Raw genomic sequence first — 18361 nt, 5'->3', positions numbered from 1 at the left:
GTTAAAAATCATGCAAATTGAAAATCATTAAGACATCTAATATGGACCAACAAAATATACGAACATGGTGCTTAAAGAAAAGACTATAATAACAACCATCTAATTGAGTAATTAAATGGTTTCATATTCAAGTGCATTTTTTTTTTTGCAGAGATTATCTTTGAGTTAATATCTAAAAATAGACAATTTGAATTATTGTAATTTTTTGTATAGAAAGGAAATATATATATATATAGAGACAGTGACATCATAAATTGACCACCAAACTTCCTTTTCTTTTAAATACACACGATATTCTAAACTTCCATTTTTGTAATATGTAATTGGAAGTATCATATATACATGCCACATGATTCGAATGGAATATCCAGTTTCAGATTATCAGAAACAGTAGCTTATTTCTCCTTTTGTTGAATTACTGCACAAGTACTAATAAGGGGCCATTGCCCAACAAACTCGGACCTCAAATTTGGTGAAATTTAACCAAATTACATTACAACTTCTTGATTAGCCAATACCAATATATAAATACAATAATGCTACTTAAAAAACAAGATAGGCCGCTTACTACCTTATGTGACATGTTATATAGTTATATTATGTCATGTCAAGGAATGAATATTGTCATGCAAATTTTATTTTTATTTATTTCCCTTTTTAATAATTATTAAATAAAAAAGTCTTAAAAAATTATATAAAAATACCTAGCATCATCTCTGGACTTCCTCTCCAGCACTAACTTCTTCCTCCATTAAATTTACCCATCCCAATCCTCCATTATTGCAGGGATTTGGTGTGGGTTTGGTAACCAACGATAATCGGTAGTTTTTCCTTTCAAACTCCTATACCAACCCAACAGACCACTCCCTCACATCTTCCCCTCTTATCTTCTCTCTCAATCCCATCTTCACTCTCATTCTCGATACCATTCTCTCTGTTTTTCCTCTATACTCTAGTACAAAAAGTGAAAACTAAAACAAAAGGTGAAAACTAAAAACTATGATTATAGCATTACTCATGTTTATATGCTACAACTTCAAGATTTAAAGGGTGATAAACTAACGCGTCAAATCCAACATCACTACATCCAAATAACTACACAATTATGTTGGCAAGATACCATCATCATATTGGACACTGACACAATTTATTCCCCTAAAGACCAATAATACTACCCTACCATGAAAGTGAACCTCCACCCCCCACAAATGAGATTTGTCCTCAGTTTTTGAGTCTCAGGTACGGACGGCCGCTCTACACCCAACTCTGGTGCAGGCACAGAAATTAGATCTATCATAGATATAATACACAACTTCAACTGCCATCTCTACTGAACATTTGATGACATGAAATAATCTGTACGCGCCATGGAATCAAGAGACTTCCGCTAACCACACAACAAAAGCCTGCACAAATAAAAATGAGAATTAGATAATGAACCAACAAAATCTGTTAGCATTGCTAACAATATCAACAAGCAAAAGCACAAATCTTTTTGACGCAATTCAGTCCATGTGTGCATTCTCATTCAATAGAATCACCGAGAAAAGAACTGTTGGTAGCTAGAAACACACGCACACACTCTTACGCACGTGCTAAGACAGAGCAGAAAAGAAAATAGAATAATACCAAGATAGAAGTTACCTATTCAGTGAAAACACTCATGAAATCACTACAAGAAAATTCTTGTAATATTGGGATGCCTACTTTGGCATTATCCACAAGATTCATACTTGGCTCCTCCTTGACTGGGTTACCATTGTTCTCCACATAGATCTTTCCACGGTTCAAGTTACTCACTTGTGATTCAAAATCATCCACTGCAAATTGACTTGGAATGCCAGTCTCTTTACCAACAAATCCAAGATTCCTAAGGGGTCCCTGGTCGAGCATTTCCCCTGATTTATCAACATATAAACCCTGGATGTTTGACATGTCATGCAAAACCCCAGGCAATTGTCTAGAATCACAAAATGGCACAGCTGAGTTCTGGTGGCTGGTGTTATTGCCAGCATTAACTGAGCAAGATGTGGAAGGAACAGAACCAGGGGCTGAGTACCCATCAAGAATGCTGGGAGTTTTAAGATTTCCAGTTGGTATATGTCCAATATTCAATGAGGAATTATTAGATTGAGCCGAGAGAATACTGTAATCAATAACAGTAGACCTGTTAAAACTGCAACTCTGATTGACAGAAGCAGGACTATTTCCAGCCTGGAAACTAGTTGATGACTGAGCGGGGACCACAAGGCAAGACGGCTGCACATTAATCAAACGGCTAGATTCAGTTAGCACAGATTGCTGTTGCGTTTTCTTATGTTGTCTTTGTTCCTGCTGCATAATGTCCATCAGCATGCTACCATTGTGAGTAGCCAACCCTCCGAGATTGTTACTCGGTGCCACGGTACTAAGACTATTAGACCGCCAAGATCCAAACCCTGAAGATACATCCTCAGCAGGTATGATGGATTGTGGAAAATGTTTGGAAACATTCGATTGGCATTTTATTAAAGGCTGCACAAATGGCACACCATGTTCAACAGGAGCACGCTTGGGTCCCTGTAGAGATGCATGTAGAATAGCAGGCTGATCCATTGCTGGCACAAGGTTCCCTGCAGGTTGACCTAAAAGCTCAGCTTGCAGGACGGCTAGTGTTTGCGGAGGAATTTGGCCAGAGGCAGCCAAAGCTTGGATGTCAAATCTACCAAGCGAACCCAGTTTCCCATTTGATTCTACGGGCCCACAAAAACCATTTGAAATCCCACTTTGTTGTTGCGCTAATCTCTTCAAATATAATCTGAATTTCTGCATATTCACTTATTCGTTTAAATTTTGGTAGGAAAACCAATAAAGCATTAGAGTAAATTTTGTGTGTACAAAAGAACAAGTCTAAAGGTAAATGCAAAATAAAATAAAATTTCACATGGTTTTTTTTTTTTTTCTTTTCAGAAAGAGATGATCATCCCACAATGGAGATATGAAACAGAAAAGCTAGAATAAAACTCTGAAATATGAGTCCACATCTTAGAATCAGAGTCAGAGTCAGATTCTTGTATGCAAAATTACTGATAGTCAGAGAATAAGAAATAAAGATTCTTATTTGGATTAGGGTGAACTTACTACTTCTTTCTCTATGGAATGTGATAGTATTCAATGGATTGGATGTTCTCATGTGCGTGTGGAGAATAAATCAAATAACTAGCATTGTTGTTCTCATAATTCACGCTGGGTTTCTAAAATAGATAAACTGATGATTTTGAAATACGTGTAATGCATAATCGTATTCAGTTTCTTTCAGTTATGATATTAATAATTGCATAAATCTAATTCCTCCAATTCTTTTATGTGTCTTTCAATGACAATGAAAAAAACACCAAAACAATCAAAGCTATGAGATTAATACGAGGGGAAGAACAAGACCTGTAGGTGACTTGCAACGTTTTCTCTACTTAAACCAGGTACATTCATCAATTCAAGAATTCTCTTTGGTACAGCCTCTGACATAGGAAAAAAAAAATTATGATCAGTGGTAATGGAAAGAAGGATTGAGCATTCACATTATGATTTCTGAGATAACACTATAAGGCTACACATAAATTTTTCTCTTCATTTAAAAGAAAAATATCATGTAAATAAATCTCGTTCATTCGCTTGCAGGGTGGAGGTAAAATTTCACTGAAATCCAAATTACACCAAGAATTATCACTTTGGAGTCAAATGACTTATGGTTAGTTATATGTAACTTGTACTTGAAAATCATCTGTCTCCACTGGCCGGCCCTACTTCCCAGATTCCTCAGATATTAAGTTGGTGAACTTACTTATTTTCAAACATGCACAAACCAAAGAAATCCCAAATGGTCCACATATAAGATGTTTTAGGTGACACAACATTCACGCCATAACACATCATATGCTATAAAGAATAACATTTACTGAACTATAGCACCTCATCCTATATATATATATATGTGTGTGTGTGTGTGTGTGATTGTAATAAAACCAAAATACAAGGGAAAAAGTTAAAGATCATACTATCAAGCCCAAGTTGGTTCACAGCACTGACAAACTGCTGATGGAGTTCAACTGACCACACTACACGAGGTTTCTTCGAGGTAGACGGATCATCGCTTTCCATATCACCATCATCATCTTCTTTAGCATTGCTCCTCTTCTTCGGACCTTTCAATATTACTTCTGTTCCTTCATTAACAGAAGATGTGTATTCAACATCACTGTTTCCTCGTTTATTCCGATCATTATCTTCCAAACTCCCAGAATGATCAAGTTCTTTATTTCCGTTCCATTTTTTCCTAACAACATGCTGCCAAATATTCTTGAGTTCTGCCTCATGTATAGGCTTAATTAAATAATCGCAGGCCCCATGTTTAATTCCTTGCATAACAGCACTTGTTCTCCCATCAGCAGACATCACTGTTAATACAGCGTCAGGTTAATACAAATAAGCATAATTCGATGATCAAATTTCTTAATATATAATTCCTATACTCACTGATAACAGGAAGGTCCATTTCCAGCCCAACATGTTCCAGGAGTTTAAATCCATCCATATCAGGCATATGAACATCACTCAGTACCACATCAAAACAGCCTTTCCTCTCTCGTAGAAGATTCAAAGCAACAGTAGCCTGGGAGCAAGCGGTAACTGCAAGCAACATTAATATATGAGATAAGAAATATATTATATATCAGGAAAATTTTGTTTTTTCTACTCTCTGAACCAGACCAGAAAAATACTAGGTTTAACAAAAACGCCATGCAGTTTTTTTCACAAACTACAAACTAATATTACAAAAATAACTCATGGAAAATGACCAAACTGCAAAGTAAACAAGCAACAATCAGTAGCACCACCACCCATTCACAATCATAAGAAAATCAACTCATAGCACCTAACCACACTTGGAAGGAAACCCATCAGGCAACGAAAGTATAACCCATCATTGAGAAAGAAAAAGATCAACGACATACCTTGGTAGGCACACCGGCCAAGCAACACCTCAAGAATCCTCAAGCAAGTGGTGTCATCGTCGACCACCAGAACCCTTAAGCCCGCCGGAAACCGATCGGAGACCGCCATTTCGTTGGCTGCAGAAAAGGACGAAGTAGCACCACCTTTACACGAACCGTAGCTACTCGCAGTAGTGCTCACGCTTGACTGCGCCACTCTCTGCAAAGCAGCCATAACCACCACCTCCACCACCTCCACCACAAGGATAAACAGACACACACACTAATGATCAAACCCTAATGGACTGAAATTTCCCATTTCAAATGGCTGCAAAGAGTGAAAGTGGAATCAATTGGAACGAGATCCGTGAGGGGAAACCTTAGAGTTCGGAGTTAGGGTTCAGGGGAACGATAAAAGAAAGAGAATTGGACCAAATGGTGTCTGAATTATGATTGTTTACTGTCAGAGACGAACAAAGGGGGAGTAGGGTGGGTTTATACCAATTGGGGGTGAAGAAGATAACGCTAGGAAGAGAAAAGAAAAGAAAAGAAAAAACGTTTTTATTTTGTTTCTTTGAATGATTGTTTTTAATAAAAGAGAAATAATTGAAGTTGGGGGCAGTTAATGAGAGTCAGAGATAGAGTGTGTGTGGGCCTGTGGGGCCCAGCTCGCAGTGCTACGTTCGCGTCGCGTGCTTCTTTGCGGCCGTAAAGACGCTCGGCTCTGTCCCAGTCACAGCCGGTCTGCGCTCAATGACAATGTATGTAAATTGGCCCCCAAAAAACTATTTAACAGTTAATATGAATTAACATAAATTGTCCATCTTTTCTGGTCAACAATAAATTTCGGTAAAAACACATAAATAATAAACAATTTTTTGTTGAATTCATATTTAACCCATGTTACACAAAGAAAATGCCTTTTTTATTTTTCTTTGATATGATTTTTTTAAATAAAATTACTACGATATTATTCGACCAACCAGACAAACTTTTACTTGCACATGCAATAATTTTTTATGTACACACAAGTAATAAGCCTTGAATCATAAAAAATAACCATAATTAAGAAGTCAAAATATGGTTGATCAATATTCAAAATAACACAATCAAAGGAAGTAAAAAAGGAATGAAAAATCTGAAACCATTTCTTTCCTTTTTGTTAAGATTTTGATTCAACCGTTGAAAAGAAAGCCAACGCGAACGCGTACGCGTAGCGGGCAAGAAAAATAAAAGAGGAAATATAGTAAGATTTGCTGATCCAGTGACGTGATGGGTAAGTTTACCAAATGTGGTTGGGGTCTTGGCCCACACTTCGTGGTCCACAGTGACTTGGGCCTATGTATTTTAGTATATTTTAGATGGGCTTTCAGATTGTCTTTGATAATAAATTGCACCCAACCGTGCGACTGGGACCGACCCTTATCTTCATTCAAGGATCAAAGTTGTGTACTCATTTCCAATTTCCAAAATCGAATAATTATGATGTTGAAGCACTTCCAATCGGGAAGATGGGTTATGCTCATCTCCTCCTCACCCAAATTACCGTGTTCTCCAAAGCCCACCTCCTCCAAATCTGCAGCAGATTGCAGATATTTCAGAACGTGCTCTGCCTCAGCTGACGCTTTGCAGATCTTGAGACCAAGAAGGGCCTTGAGCATTTGCTGCGCAGCCAGGCGGAGAGCCGTCAGATATGATGATGATGGTGAGGATGAGGAGGAGGAAGAGTACGGGCATCACAAGGAGATAGCAGTGTTGGAATTATATAGTCAGAGTGTGAGAGGAGAAGCACTTATTGTGCATGCAGTGGTGGATGATCAAGATGTGCAAGTGCTTATCTTCAAGGTGTGCTTCTAATTATTTTCAATTTCTTTTATCTTTTAGTGGTGGCGGTCAATATTTGGTTTGTTTTGGTGGCACTATGTTCGAAAGTGGATTGGTAACAGCATTTGTCTAAAACTTTATTTACTAGGAAAGCAAATCACTTTGGCCCGATTACTTCTCTAGGCGATAGGTTCAGGGTCTGCCGCCCGCCTAAACATTGCTTATGAATAGTTATGATGACATTTACCTGATAATTATTTCAGGGATTCTCTTCATGCTTGAGCTATAGGACTTCACCGGACCCATCAAAGAGCATTCTTCCTGCAAGAGCGGTGATAAAGTCTATAGACAGGGTTAAAGGGCCTTTTGACCCTTCCAATATAGAATACTTGCAGAAAGGCCTAACATGGGAAGCGTTTAAGAGCACTACTCTACCGCCCAATTTACAAATGTATATATAGTAGAGAGAGAGAGAGAGAGAGAGATGAATGATTTTATTTTACTTTGATTTGCCCAATTTAACTAATTAAATGTGAATTCAATAATTATGCAGAAATCCCTCTTTCTCTATGCTACAAAATATATACTCACTTCATGTCTGATAAGCCACAATGCACATAACATTCAGAAGCACATAACGTCGAAGAGTTGTTAGGAGCTGCTTAGAAGTTTCATCAGTACAAAATTTATCACGCATACATGGACTGATCAGCTGTTTAAATTTTCACCATTAAATCTCAAAGTAAACCTTGTTTTAAGTTGTCTGTAAGAGATTTGATTTTAATGAAAGGCCTAAGAATGCACTATTTCATGTTTATACCATGAACGTAGGGCGGCCATTATACTATAATTTTGTAAATGTCAAACAAATCATGTACGAAGTTAAAAAAATGCCTAATAATTTACAGCATTTTATATCGCTAACCTTATTAATTTTTGTTTTTATTATAAAATATTCTAAGCTCAAATTTCATAAATAACTGTATTGGATGAAAGGTTAATGCAGATTAAGAATTTGACATTCATACAGATATTTACAATTTGACAATAGAATTTAAATTTGTAACTCTTTTAAGCATGCTTAGGGTCTAATTGTAGGGTCCATGTATATGATATTGGCACGAGCACCGCCAAATCGCTTACGCAAAACCCAACGCAACAAAAATATCTTCTACAACAAATGCATGACGTGGAAGCTATAGGGTCGCCAAGTTCGGCCGAGATATTTTCCTAGAAAATATCAGCTAGACACGTATTGCCTATTCCACCTACGTGGACTCTTGTTATTACTTCAACCCTCCAATCTTTCTTAAACTACCGGCACTGCCACTCCCCATGTGGTCGGCTTAGTCTTTGGTTTACCATTTGCACCATGGGTCATAAATATCTTGGTGGCATTCTTGCAAATAAGGAGCTGAAACAGAACATTTTTGTCAGATGAATTCCAAATTAAAGCTATAAATTAAAATAAAATGAGATATTTTGAGTAGATGCACACAGCCAACGACACCATCTTTTGGAGCAAGAGAGAGAGGCAGGGAAAGAAAGAGCAGAGCTTGAAGCATGGCCATGGCAAATAAATACGAAGAAGAAGAAGAAGCGGAGGAAATTCAAAACTTCGCAAAGAGACTGAAATGTAGCAGATACGAGGAACATCAAGAAGAAGAAGAAGAAGAGGAGGAGGAGAGCGAGCTGGCGTTGAAGCTAGGGATGGTAGTTTACCCAATGAAACCCGCATCGTTTGTGGTCTCAGATGCTCTGGAGGCCGATGGTCCTATCATTTATGTCAACAAAGTCTTCGAGACCTTCACCGGCTATTGCGCCCACGAGGTCCTCGGTCGGAACTGGTAGTCATTTTTTTCTAATTTCTTTTTCCTGTTTTGCTTGTTTTCTGTGTTTGGGAAAATGATGCAAGAGAGTTGTTTTTTAAGGGTTTTAAAGAGAATTTGTGGAAATATGCAAGAGAGTAGATTTGGATGTTATATGTAATTACAAATGTAGAACAAAATGGACGTCTCACTCAAAAACGATGAAATGTGGCTTCAAAGTCAATCTTTAGAATTTGTTCTGGATGATGTGATTTTTTTTTGTTGAAGGTATCAGTCATTCCGTACTCTTCACTTCAGCAAAATCCCCTGCTAGATTTTGAACTTTTAAGGAGAACTGTATGTATTCATTTTGATCTAATTCTTTGAGTTAGGTTGGGCATGACAATACAAAATTTTCCTGCGAGGCTGCAACTTTAAATTGTCATCTATGAGTGAAACATTTTATTCAAATTTTGCTTTCTAGTGATTGTGATGCCGTGATAGTCAACTGGAGAACTATGAAACTTATATCCAAAATAGTGCTGATTTTGCATTTTTCAAGGAATGATTCCGTAGGATTCTATGGATTAATTCAATGTTGTTTACATTTTTTTTTAAAGTTTGTTGAGCTGATTCATGTAACTAATATCCGTGTATGCATTCATTTGCATATCTGTCATACGATAATCTATTTTGCTGATAAACTGTTTCAGAATTTGTCTTGGTCAATTAAACAAAATGTTTTGTTTCAGTCGATTCCTACAGTATAGGGACCCTCATGCTCAAAGACGGCATCCTCTGGTAGATCCTGTTGTTGTTTCTGAGATTAGAAGGTGTCTCGAGGAAGGAGTTGAGTTCCAAGGCGAGCTTCTTAATTTCAGGAAGGATGGAACTCCCTTGGTGAATAGGCTAAGACTGAAACCTATACATGATGATAATGGAACTGTTACACACATCATAGGCATTCAAGTATTTTCCGAAGCAAAAATAGATCTGAGCAGTGTCTCATATCCAGTTTATAAAGAGACATGCAATCAGCAGTATGATCAATCTGGTAAATATTCTCTCATGAGTGGACAAACACCTTTCACCCAGTATCAAGAAATATGTGGGATTCTTCAGCTCTCCGATGAAGTCTTGGCTCACAACATCTTATCACGCTTGACTCCCAGGGATGTGGCATCCATTGGTTCTGTCTGCAGAAGAATCCGTCAACTAACAAAAAATGAGCATGTAAGAAAGATGGTATGTCAAAATGCATGGGGAAGAGAAGTCACCGGTACATTGGAATTGATGACTAATAAGTTAGGGTGGGGGCGTCTGGCCAGGGAACTGACGACTCTTGAGGCTGTTTGTTGGAGGAAATTTACAGTTGGAGGTGCCGTGGAGCCTTCACGATGCAATTTCAGTGCTTGTGCTGTAGGAAATCGACTTGTACTGTTTGGAGGGGAAGGAGTTGATATGCAGCCAATGGATGACACATTTGTTCTCAATCTTGATGCTGCTGATCCAGAGTGGCGTCGAGTAAGTGTGAAATCATCACCACCAGGGCGTTGGGGCCACACTCTTTCGTGCTTGAATGGTTCTTGGTTGGTAGTTTTTGGAGGCTGTGGGCGGGAAGGATTGCTCAATGATGTTTTCATTCTTGACTTGGATGCCAAGCAGCCAACATGGAAAGAAGTTTTTGGTGGAACTCCCCCGCTTCCTAGATCCTGGCATAGCTCTTGTACAGTTGAAGGGTCTAAATTAGTTGTGTCAGGTGGATGCACAGATGCTGGGGTACTTCTTAGTGACACATACTTATTGGATCTCACTACAGACCACCCAACATGGAAAGAGATTCCAACTTCATGGGCTCCTCCCTCTAGGTTGGGGCATTCACTTTCAGTTTATGGTCGATCAAAGATTCTCATGTTTGGTGGACTTGCCAACAGTGGGCACTTGAGGTTACGATCAGGTGAGACTTACACTATTGATTTGGAAGATGAAAACCCTCAGTGGAGGCAACTGGAGTGTAACGCGTTCACCAGCATAGGCAGCCAGAGCTCTGTGGTTCCCCCTCCTAGACTTGATCACGTTGCTGTCAGCATGCCTTGTGGAAGGATCATTATCTTCGGTGGTTCAATCGCAGGGCTGCATTCTCCTTCTCAGCTTTTCCTCTTGGATCCTTCGGAAGAGAAACCATCATGGAGAATTCTCAACGTTCCGGGGCAACCACCTAAATTTGCTTGGGGTCATAGCACTTGCGTGGTTGGCGGGACAAGGGTCCTGGTATTGGGTGGGCACACAGGTGAGGAGTGGATACTTAATGACTTACATGAGTTGTGCTTAGCAAGCCGGCAGGACTGAGACCTCTGATACACTTATTTTGATCTGGTCGGCCCGGCCAGCCAGGCAGCAGAGTTAGCAGAATTACATGATTATCTGCAGCAACCACTCTAGAAGAAAATTTTGTTTCGTGATCTGTGCAAGTTGAGATTATTGGCTTCAGTTTGCATTGAAATTGGGTGTTTTTGAAGTACGTGTGCTGTTCATGCTTAGATTTGTACTGCAATGTGTGCTGTTCATGCTTAGATTTGTACTGCAATGTATAAAGATAACATCATGGTTTGTTAATTGGGCTGTGCATTTACATTGCGAGCATAGGATGTGAATGTGAGCCGCATTATTCTTTTTATAAGGTTATCGAAATCCGTATGAAGTACTGGGTTTTACAATTTTGGATTGATTCATTTCGTTGCAAAAGATCATTGATGGATTGATTCATGAGATGGCCCTATATACGATTCAGTCTTTGTTACCTTTGAAACTTCTCATTTGTAAATTTGAAATTGAACAAATTTTTTCAAGAGATTTTCTATTTAAACCCCACACTTCTCTTAGTTCACCCCATGTTCTAAGTTTACCGCAACTTTTAATTTAAATTTTCACAATTTCTAAGAAAACCCCACTATCTTTCCAAATTACCCTTAAATACACCCAAAGCTGAAAAAATAAGAAATAAAAGAAATTTTCTATTTAAACCCCACAAGCTATCCTTAGAGGAGGAAGTACGTTCTTATTTGACAGACACTTGATTTGGTGACAATGTTAATTTATAGATTGGTAAATTTTTTGTGCATAATATGTGATTCTTATTTGATTTCTACCTCCAAATGTCATCTAGAATTTTTTAACATTGAAACACTATGTACTGAAGCTTTAGGCACTCACTATGAGATGAGATAAAACTGGTACTTGAGGTTGCTACATTTTGCAATAGGAGTAGGCCATCTGATCGGCCATCAATGGAGAATACATTGAAGCTTTTATCAAAGTGGAAAAGCACCAAGAAAAATATCCTAGGATTATGATTTTAGATGCATACTGGAATTCCAGAAGTGACAATAATATTACTGTTCCCAGCAGAAAAAAAACACAAACAAATAGAACCTCAAATCCAAAATTTAATACTTTCTAGAGAAAGAGAACAGCTTTACCAAAACATTAGGTTTAAAAATAAAATAAAAAGCAATCAACAGCCAACCAATCAACAAAGGGAAGAGAATAAGATCATTACAGCCAAACAATCAACAAGTCTTTCCATTAGCTCCCACGCAGATTTTTAAGATGCATGCTCATCAATGTTCTACTTCTCTGACAATATGATGTAGAGGAGTTTGTATTTTTCTAAAACTTAATATGAAGAGTGGTGGGGTGTGTGTGTATACATGTACTAGGGTTAAGTATTAAGTTGGATGACCTTTTTTGTCTTTTTATACAATAATAAAACTACAGCTTAATGATTTAAGTATTAGGGTGAACTATGAGAAGTGTGGGGTTTAAATAAAAAATCTCTTTTTTCAATATGTTTCTCTCGTATAATATGATCCATCACATGAGATGCTGATTATCATAAAATGTGTGAAAAAAAAAAAAAAAAAATAGGGATCCAATAACTATTAAGAAAGAATCATATGATTGTACATTGAGTTTAAGTTTATGTTCAATGAAGAAAAAAAGTGGGTGAAAGAATCATGTGCAAGTTCAATTCAAATCTAAGCTCTTGCAGCACCTGTGGGTTTTTCTTATTTCAAGTAGAAAGAAGAATATGCACGTCCAAATCTGGTATTTTGGCATGTCAAATCTAGTATGAGCAGCCTCATGCAATGTAATGTGGCTCCATCATTTCCATGCAACAGAATCGATCTCATCTCTAGCTGACTTGTATAGTTCAAGCCGTTTGGCAATGTTCGTTCGCTTTTCCATGAGCGCTGGATCCTCATCCAACATTGCACCAAGCCTCTCCTTCTGCACACACCAAAGGGAACACATAAATTATATATCATCAACTTCTCTTTTAACTCACCAAAAAGAGTTAGCTTTGAAAAGGGAAATCACCTCTTGCCTCCCAATTTGGGTGTAGAAGAGGTTGAGCAGAGATCTCTTGGCCTCTCGAACTTGACAGTGAACAACAGCCTTGGGAATCGAATTCCTCAGCGTCTCACAAACCATATTGATATAAGAGTTGACATTTGATGCTGATACAAATATATTTCATCTCAGCAAAACATAAAAATAAAAACTGTAATGAATTTACGCCTTAGCCAGTATGAGAGTGCATGGAGTCTTGAATTTTTCATACCAATTCTCCTGAGATAATTATCTCCAAAACGGTCCATGTTTTGTACTGGTTCTTTTGAGTTTTTGTCCGCATTTGGTCCTGTTTGATTTGGACCTTGGTCTGATTCAAGATTAAGCTTTCTGAAAAATTCGACTGTCAGATAACTGGACTCCATTTCCACCAGCCGTGTAACTGTTTTCCTGCTTTCGTCACGAAATCTTTCCAACGCTTCTGTGGAAGCTGCTGCAATATCAGATTGAAGTGTAGGGAATCGTTTCAATTCCTGCAATTTCCATAAAGTAGCACCATTACAATTAAGTTCCATCCAAATGTTGACTGTTGGGGATCCCAAAGTTATGTAGATAGCCCCCTCTGGATTCATGAATGACAGCATAACTAAGATAAATACAAATTTAATTTAGTCGCACAACTGTGGCAAAGTAAAAACACTGGTGCAGACTGATTTTGCATAAAACTGCTTAAATCACATGTAAAATTGTAAAAATACCTCTGTTTCAGCTATTGACTTCCGTACAAGTTCTTTCAAAACAAAGTGCACCTGTTGGAAAGCAATGGAGTGAAAAATACTCGGATAAACACAGGATACATTGTTGATATTCACTACATCTTAGCAAGTGAAAGAAAAAAGAACATTACAGCATCCACAGAGGCTTCAGCTGGTCCTTTGAAATAGACAATAGATCCGTCAATGAGTCTTCGGTATCCTTGTTCTGGAGCAATCAAATGGGGCTGATAACCATCAGCCTCAGTAACAACTTTTTGGACATTCTTTAAAGAGAGATGACGATCAAAGGGAAGCTTTTTCAAGGCAGCCGGTAATTGATGGTCAAAAACTTTATATATTCGATCTCCACCAGGTCGCCTGAAGTAGCAACGTATAATTAATATATATATTAGGAAATAAGTAAGATACTTTTTCTTTCAGATATCAAACCTGTACTACATAGAACTTGTCTCAAATCAAACTCAGAACTCATCATGACTTCATGATATTCAAACCATGAACAAGTACAAGGGTAGTGATTCTCTTTCAAGGGTTTTCTTTATCCACCACACGCAGTGCAATTTTAAAAATTACCCACTTTTCTTGCAACTCTTGCAATTACTAATACGTCTAGTGAAGCCTGAATAGTTTAAGTTTTCCCAAGAAATGAAGGGGCAGAGTATTGCAAATGAAGCCAAATCATAAGTTGTACGTCTGCAGAGTCCTAGCGTAAACTCATTTTAAAGTATTTGATGAAGATTCTGGACAAACAACGAGTAATGCGCTCATAAAATGGAAAACTCAACTTCATAGGTAAGCTCTACAGTTGTAAAATACTGGATGTAGAACACAACAGACAGCTTAAACTTGATGGCATGTTCCTTCATAGAACCATACTAAGTTCTCTATCTCTAGGGGTTTGGTTCAAAAACTCAATCAATGAATCAAGAGCACATGTTTCAGAAGAACAACCCTAGTATGCTGAGAAATCAAATCACACACAATGTCAACATGGAACCTCGGAGACTACGGAATTTTCAACTTGAACAACCAATACATGTTGCAGAGAGGTCATGAAATTTACCCTCCATCCAGGTGTTCCTTAAATACACGGTCAAATGCACGACATAGTTCTAAAATAGTGTATAGCTGTGCCTGTAAATATAGTAACACAAGTAAGTGAAACCTGTCATAAACAAGAAAACTTGACTCTACAAGGTCAACAACGTTACCCCTGAATCTACACCAATTGGCCTGCCTATACGATCCAGCTCGGCATTAAGCTCATCAATGGTCTTATTTATCAAAGCAATGATACTAGGTATACGCTGCCTGATGACAATCTCCAGATGCTGATAAGGAAGACGCAACGGAAAAAGCTGTTTCAATAACATTATCATGTGCAAATATTAAGCCAGATAAGACAATTATTGATAACTAAGACCTTAGACAAAAGTTTGGCAAGATACTCTGAGCCCATTTTGTGCGCCAAGTGTCCGTATTCAGGACTAGTTTCAAAGTATTCTTTCTCCTTCCGACGAGCAGCGATCATGTCAACGTTCTTGTTGATATCAGCTTGTGAACGGTTCACAATTCCAACCCATGGGTGTTGCAGTCTGTATGACCTTCCTTCTATAACCTTCAACATTCATAAAGAGTACCCATTAGTGTGATGTTATGGCCACCACCAGAAGTAAGGTAACAACCATGAAATCATGAAAGACCGAAAGGTAACAAGCATGATTCATGAAAGTTAAAATAGTGCACTTCTATAATCAAGTAACTTTTATTGTCTGGTCAATTATGTAGTGAGTATGATTGGATCCCTACATCCAGAGCGTTGGTTCCCTTGTCCATCAGATCAAGTTTTGTTAGCACTCCAAATGTCCTTTCACCTAAAAATGCCAAACATAATAGGAAAGAAGTAAGTTTTTCTTCCCTTATAAACCAAACATTCCTTTTGATAAACAATGAACTAAGGTGAAAAAAGTGTTGTAGCCTCTCCAGGTATAGTTCATATTACCTGTAGGGTCGACTTCTTTTGCAAGTTTGATGGCATCTGAAGTGGCAATATCTTGATTAGCAGGTGATATAGCCAATATAATGCAGTTAGGCTACAAATCGAATAAGTCCATTAGACTGAGTACAGTAGTGGTAAAAGATAAGTAATGAATGATAAATTGATCATGCAAACAACATTATACCGGCAAAGGAATAGTCATGTCCTTAAGAACCAGTATTGGGTAAACCCAGACGTGTACCTCAGACCTCACAGGTCATTCCTTGTGGGCCACCTAAATGTCACCTGTCTTCTTCGGATTTTTGTCAATCAGGTGATCGAGAAGTAATGACTTGTGAGGCCTTAGGCACATGTCTTGGTTTACCCAATGCTTGATAGTAGAAAGTACGCCAATCATCAGATGTAACAGATAGTATAGTACGTCAATCAGATGTAATTTGGCATGTGCTATGCTATCAAAGATGTATATCGAATTCTCAATCATCTGATAGTAGTTGTTCCAAGTATTTATTTTCGCTTTGTAAGGGTATTTTTGTCACTTCACTCGTTGTCATGGACCTGCATACTTTACTAGTTACACTTTAACCAAAGCAAAGAAAGTATATTCACCTTCTCAACATAAGAACGGACCATATTCTCAATATCTTCAACAATGGTGTCTGGTTGTCCCTCTGCAAATCAAGAAAATTTTCACGAAGCTCTTACCAAACTGGAGAGACAGAGACAGAGACAGAGACAGAAAGAGACAGAGACAGAGAGAGACAGAGAGAGAAATAGAGACAGATAGAGAGAGAGATAGATACCTACTGCCACCTTTGTCAATCCAGGAAGATCTACAAGTGTCAAGTTTACAACTGCCACACAAATAAACTTATTACCACGCAATTCAAACTGACAGGTATTGTTAACAATATCTAACAATACCAGTCAACAAAGGAATAACAGAAGATAATAAGTAAATAAAAAGCATCTGGACTTATTAAACGCTTTCCATCCATAATGTCATCGCAGGAAATGAAAATACAAACCATTTGGAGAATATATGCTGAGATGAATTGGAATGTTAGAGATGTGTTTTGTTTTCCCAGTAATACGATCAGTCTCGTCCTGGATCTCCTTACGTACAGACGCTGCAATAACAAACAGTAATACTCATTGTTCAGTGTAAGAACCAAGAAAAAACTAAAAAATAAAAGGAAGAAGAAAGACAAAAGGGGCATATCAATGTAACTTAAACAACTACCATCCAATCCTATGGAAACTACATAATTATCCCTTAAATGCAATTATCATTAGCTCAAAGAATTCACCCTTACATTAATAGCCAAAGAGAAAATGCACCTTGCATTAAAAGTTGACATACCAAAATCAGTGAATTTCTTCTTAGGTGCATGAAGAAACTCTCCATATTCAGCCCGTCCCTCATCCGTCTGGTGAAGTTGCAACACTAACGGTCTCCTTGTCACAATACCTTGCGACCAAAGAAAGATAATGTAAGAAGAAAAGCAATATATGGCATATTTTATCAATTTGGGATTCATGAAGGGATAGCCTCCACTCCACTGAGCTTAGTGCAAATCATATAGCTTTGCTTTAAATGAGCTTTAAATGTTTTACTAAGCAGAATCTGATATATAAAGTTATAAACAAATAAAACACACACTGCATCTGACATTCTGCTTAGTTTCCAAGTAACCATAAACACAACCAAAGTAAAAAAAATAAAAATAAAATGAAAGCAAACATCTTTGAAAAAATTTGAAGAGGTGAGAATTACCGGATCCACGAGGCAAGAAATCTCTCCCGACCACGCTTTCCAAAACCGATGACTTTCCAGAACTCTGTTTCCACAACAAGATATGATAGCATTGAAAATCAAAAACCCAAGCGAATTTTATTTTAAACGAAAATTAGAAGTTATCAAAACAGAGGACATGGATGAAGTGGAGGCAGAGAAAGACCTGGCCTCCAACAACGGCAACGGTAGGAAGAGCTTCCCAGAGCGACAAACCCTCACCGCCATGATCGCCTAGAACGGTGCAGGCTCGCTGGATTCTGTTGACCAGGCCGATCAGGCTCTCCAATCTGGCCATTGATTTAAGATCAAATTAAACCGACGATCGAAGATCTGCGAGAGGAAATGTGGGTTAGTGGGAGGAGAAGGTTTGGATCTGAGAAGGCAATGCGGGATCAATAGTGAGTGTTTGGATCAAAGATTTGATGTGGGTTTAGGTTAGCAGATGGAATCTGAGAGAGAGAGGGAGAAATAGAGAATAAACAGAAAAAACGGTTATGAGAGTAGCGATGGTTGGTGCACGTATGTGTGCATCAACGTTAATGTAATTGGGCTTGTAAAGTTCGATGCTGACAAACAACCTATCTTACAATTATTTATTTACTAGTCTCTTTGCACGCGCTTCTGCGTCTGCGAGAGGTTTTTTTAAAAAAAATTTAAATTATTTTAGAATTAAAAAAGATAATGGATAGTTGTGTTCCATAAAAATAGGATCCATTATCTGAATTTTCTTTTAATTTTAATTTTTTTAATATGAAAAATTGTGAATTTACCATATTATCCTCATTTAATTCTTAATGTTTGCATTAACCAAGGGCATTTTCTGGTATTTTGAA

The 18361-nt window shown here is 37.9% G+C and overlaps 4 protein-coding genes across 4 annotated transcripts; 2 read left to right on the top strand and 2 right to left on the bottom strand.

Moving 5' to 3' along the window:
- On the bottom strand, window positions 982-5565 carry LOC18792599 (two-component response regulator ORR21). Its single transcript, XM_007225078.2, has 6 exons — window positions 4992-5565; window positions 4513-4665; window positions 4035-4433; window positions 3421-3497; window positions 1645-2805; window positions 982-1406 (listed from the first exon to the last, which is right to left on the bottom strand). The coding sequence occupies exons 1-5, from the start codon at window positions 5203-5205 to the stop codon at window positions 1645-1647; spliced, it is 2004 nt and encodes a 667-aa protein (XP_007225140.1). The 5' UTR covers window positions 5206-5565; the 3' UTR covers window positions 982-1406.
- LOC18788513 lies at window positions 6476-7369 on the top strand. The gene is made up of 2 exons (XM_007226189.2): window positions 6476-6815; window positions 7058-7369. Exons 1-2 carry the CDS (start codon window positions 6489-6491, stop codon window positions 7253-7255), a joined length of 525 nt encoding a protein of 174 aa, XP_007226251.2. The 5' UTR covers window positions 6476-6488; the 3' UTR covers window positions 7256-7369.
- Window positions 8284-11371, top strand: LOC18788531 (adagio protein 3). The gene is made up of 2 exons (XM_007221927.2): window positions 8284-8641; window positions 9355-11371. Exons 1-2 carry the CDS (start codon window positions 8358-8360, stop codon window positions 10949-10951), a joined length of 1881 nt encoding a protein of 626 aa, XP_007221989.1. The 5' UTR covers window positions 8284-8357; the 3' UTR covers window positions 10952-11371.
- Window positions 12515-18045, bottom strand: LOC18790471 (dynamin-related protein 1C). Its single transcript, XM_007221947.2, has 16 exons — window positions 17692-18045; window positions 17508-17571; window positions 17094-17201; window positions 16759-16860; window positions 16534-16584; window positions 16340-16401; window positions 15734-15824; window positions 15541-15605; window positions 15155-15349; window positions 14943-15062; window positions 14795-14865; window positions 13863-14088; window positions 13714-13764; window positions 13227-13488; window positions 12983-13122; window positions 12515-12892 (listed from the first exon to the last, which is right to left on the bottom strand). Exons 1-16 carry the CDS (start codon window positions 17821-17823, stop codon window positions 12767-12769), a joined length of 1866 nt encoding a protein of 621 aa, XP_007222009.1. The 5' UTR covers window positions 17824-18045; the 3' UTR covers window positions 12515-12766.

This window comes from Prunus persica, chromosome G1, assembly GCF_000346465.2.
Source record: "Prunus persica cultivar Lovell chromosome G1, Prunus_persica_NCBIv2, whole genome shotgun sequence".
NCBI classification, from domain to species: Eukaryota; Viridiplantae; Streptophyta; class Magnoliopsida; order Rosales; family Rosaceae; genus Prunus; species Prunus persica.
Note: the sequence above shows the minus strand (reverse complement) of the source record. Positions and strands in the feature narration are given on the sequence as shown.

Excerpts from the sequence above, each read along its gene's own strand:
- LOC18792599 (XM_007225078.2), bottom strand. The coding sequence starts at position 5,205 with ATGGCTGCTTTGCAGAGAGTGGCGCAGTCAAGCGTGAGCACTACTGCG. Across the intron at positions 4,666-4,991 it reads TGGCCGGTGTGCCTACCAAG|TTACCGCTTGCTCCCAGGCT; the intron begins GTATGTCGTTGA and ends TGTTGCTTGCAG. Across the intron at positions 3,498-4,034 it reads GAACCAACTTGGGCTTGATA|AGGCTGTACCAAAGAGAATT; the intron begins GTATGATCTTTA and ends TTCCTATGTCAG.
- LOC18788513 (XM_007226189.2), top strand. The coding sequence starts at position 6,489 with ATGCTCATCTCCTCCTCACCCAAATTACCGTGTTCTCCAAAGCCCACC. Across the intron at positions 6,816-7,057 it reads TGCAAGTGCTTATCTTCAAG|GGATTCTCTTCATGCTTGAG; the intron begins GTGTGCTTCTAA and ends TAATTATTTCAG.
- LOC18788531 (XM_007221927.2), top strand. The coding sequence starts at position 8,358 with ATGGCCATGGCAAATAAATACGAAGAAGAAGAAGAAGCGGAGGAAATT. Across the intron at positions 8,642-9,354 it reads GAGGTCCTCGGTCGGAACTG|TCGATTCCTACAGTATAGGG; the intron begins GTAGTCATTTTT and ends GTTTTGTTTCAG.
- LOC18790471 (XM_007221947.2), bottom strand. The coding sequence starts at position 17,823 with ATGGCCAGATTGGAGAGCCTGATCGGCCTGGTCAACAGAATCCAGCGA. Across the intron at positions 16,585-16,758 it reads CAGCATATATTCTCCAAATG|TTGTAAACTTGACACTTGTA; the intron begins GTTTGTATTTTC and ends TTTGTGTGGCAG. Across the intron at positions 15,606-15,733 it reads AAAAGAAGTCGACCCTACAG|GTGAAAGGACATTTGGAGTG; the intron begins GTAATATGAACT and ends TGGCATTTTTAG.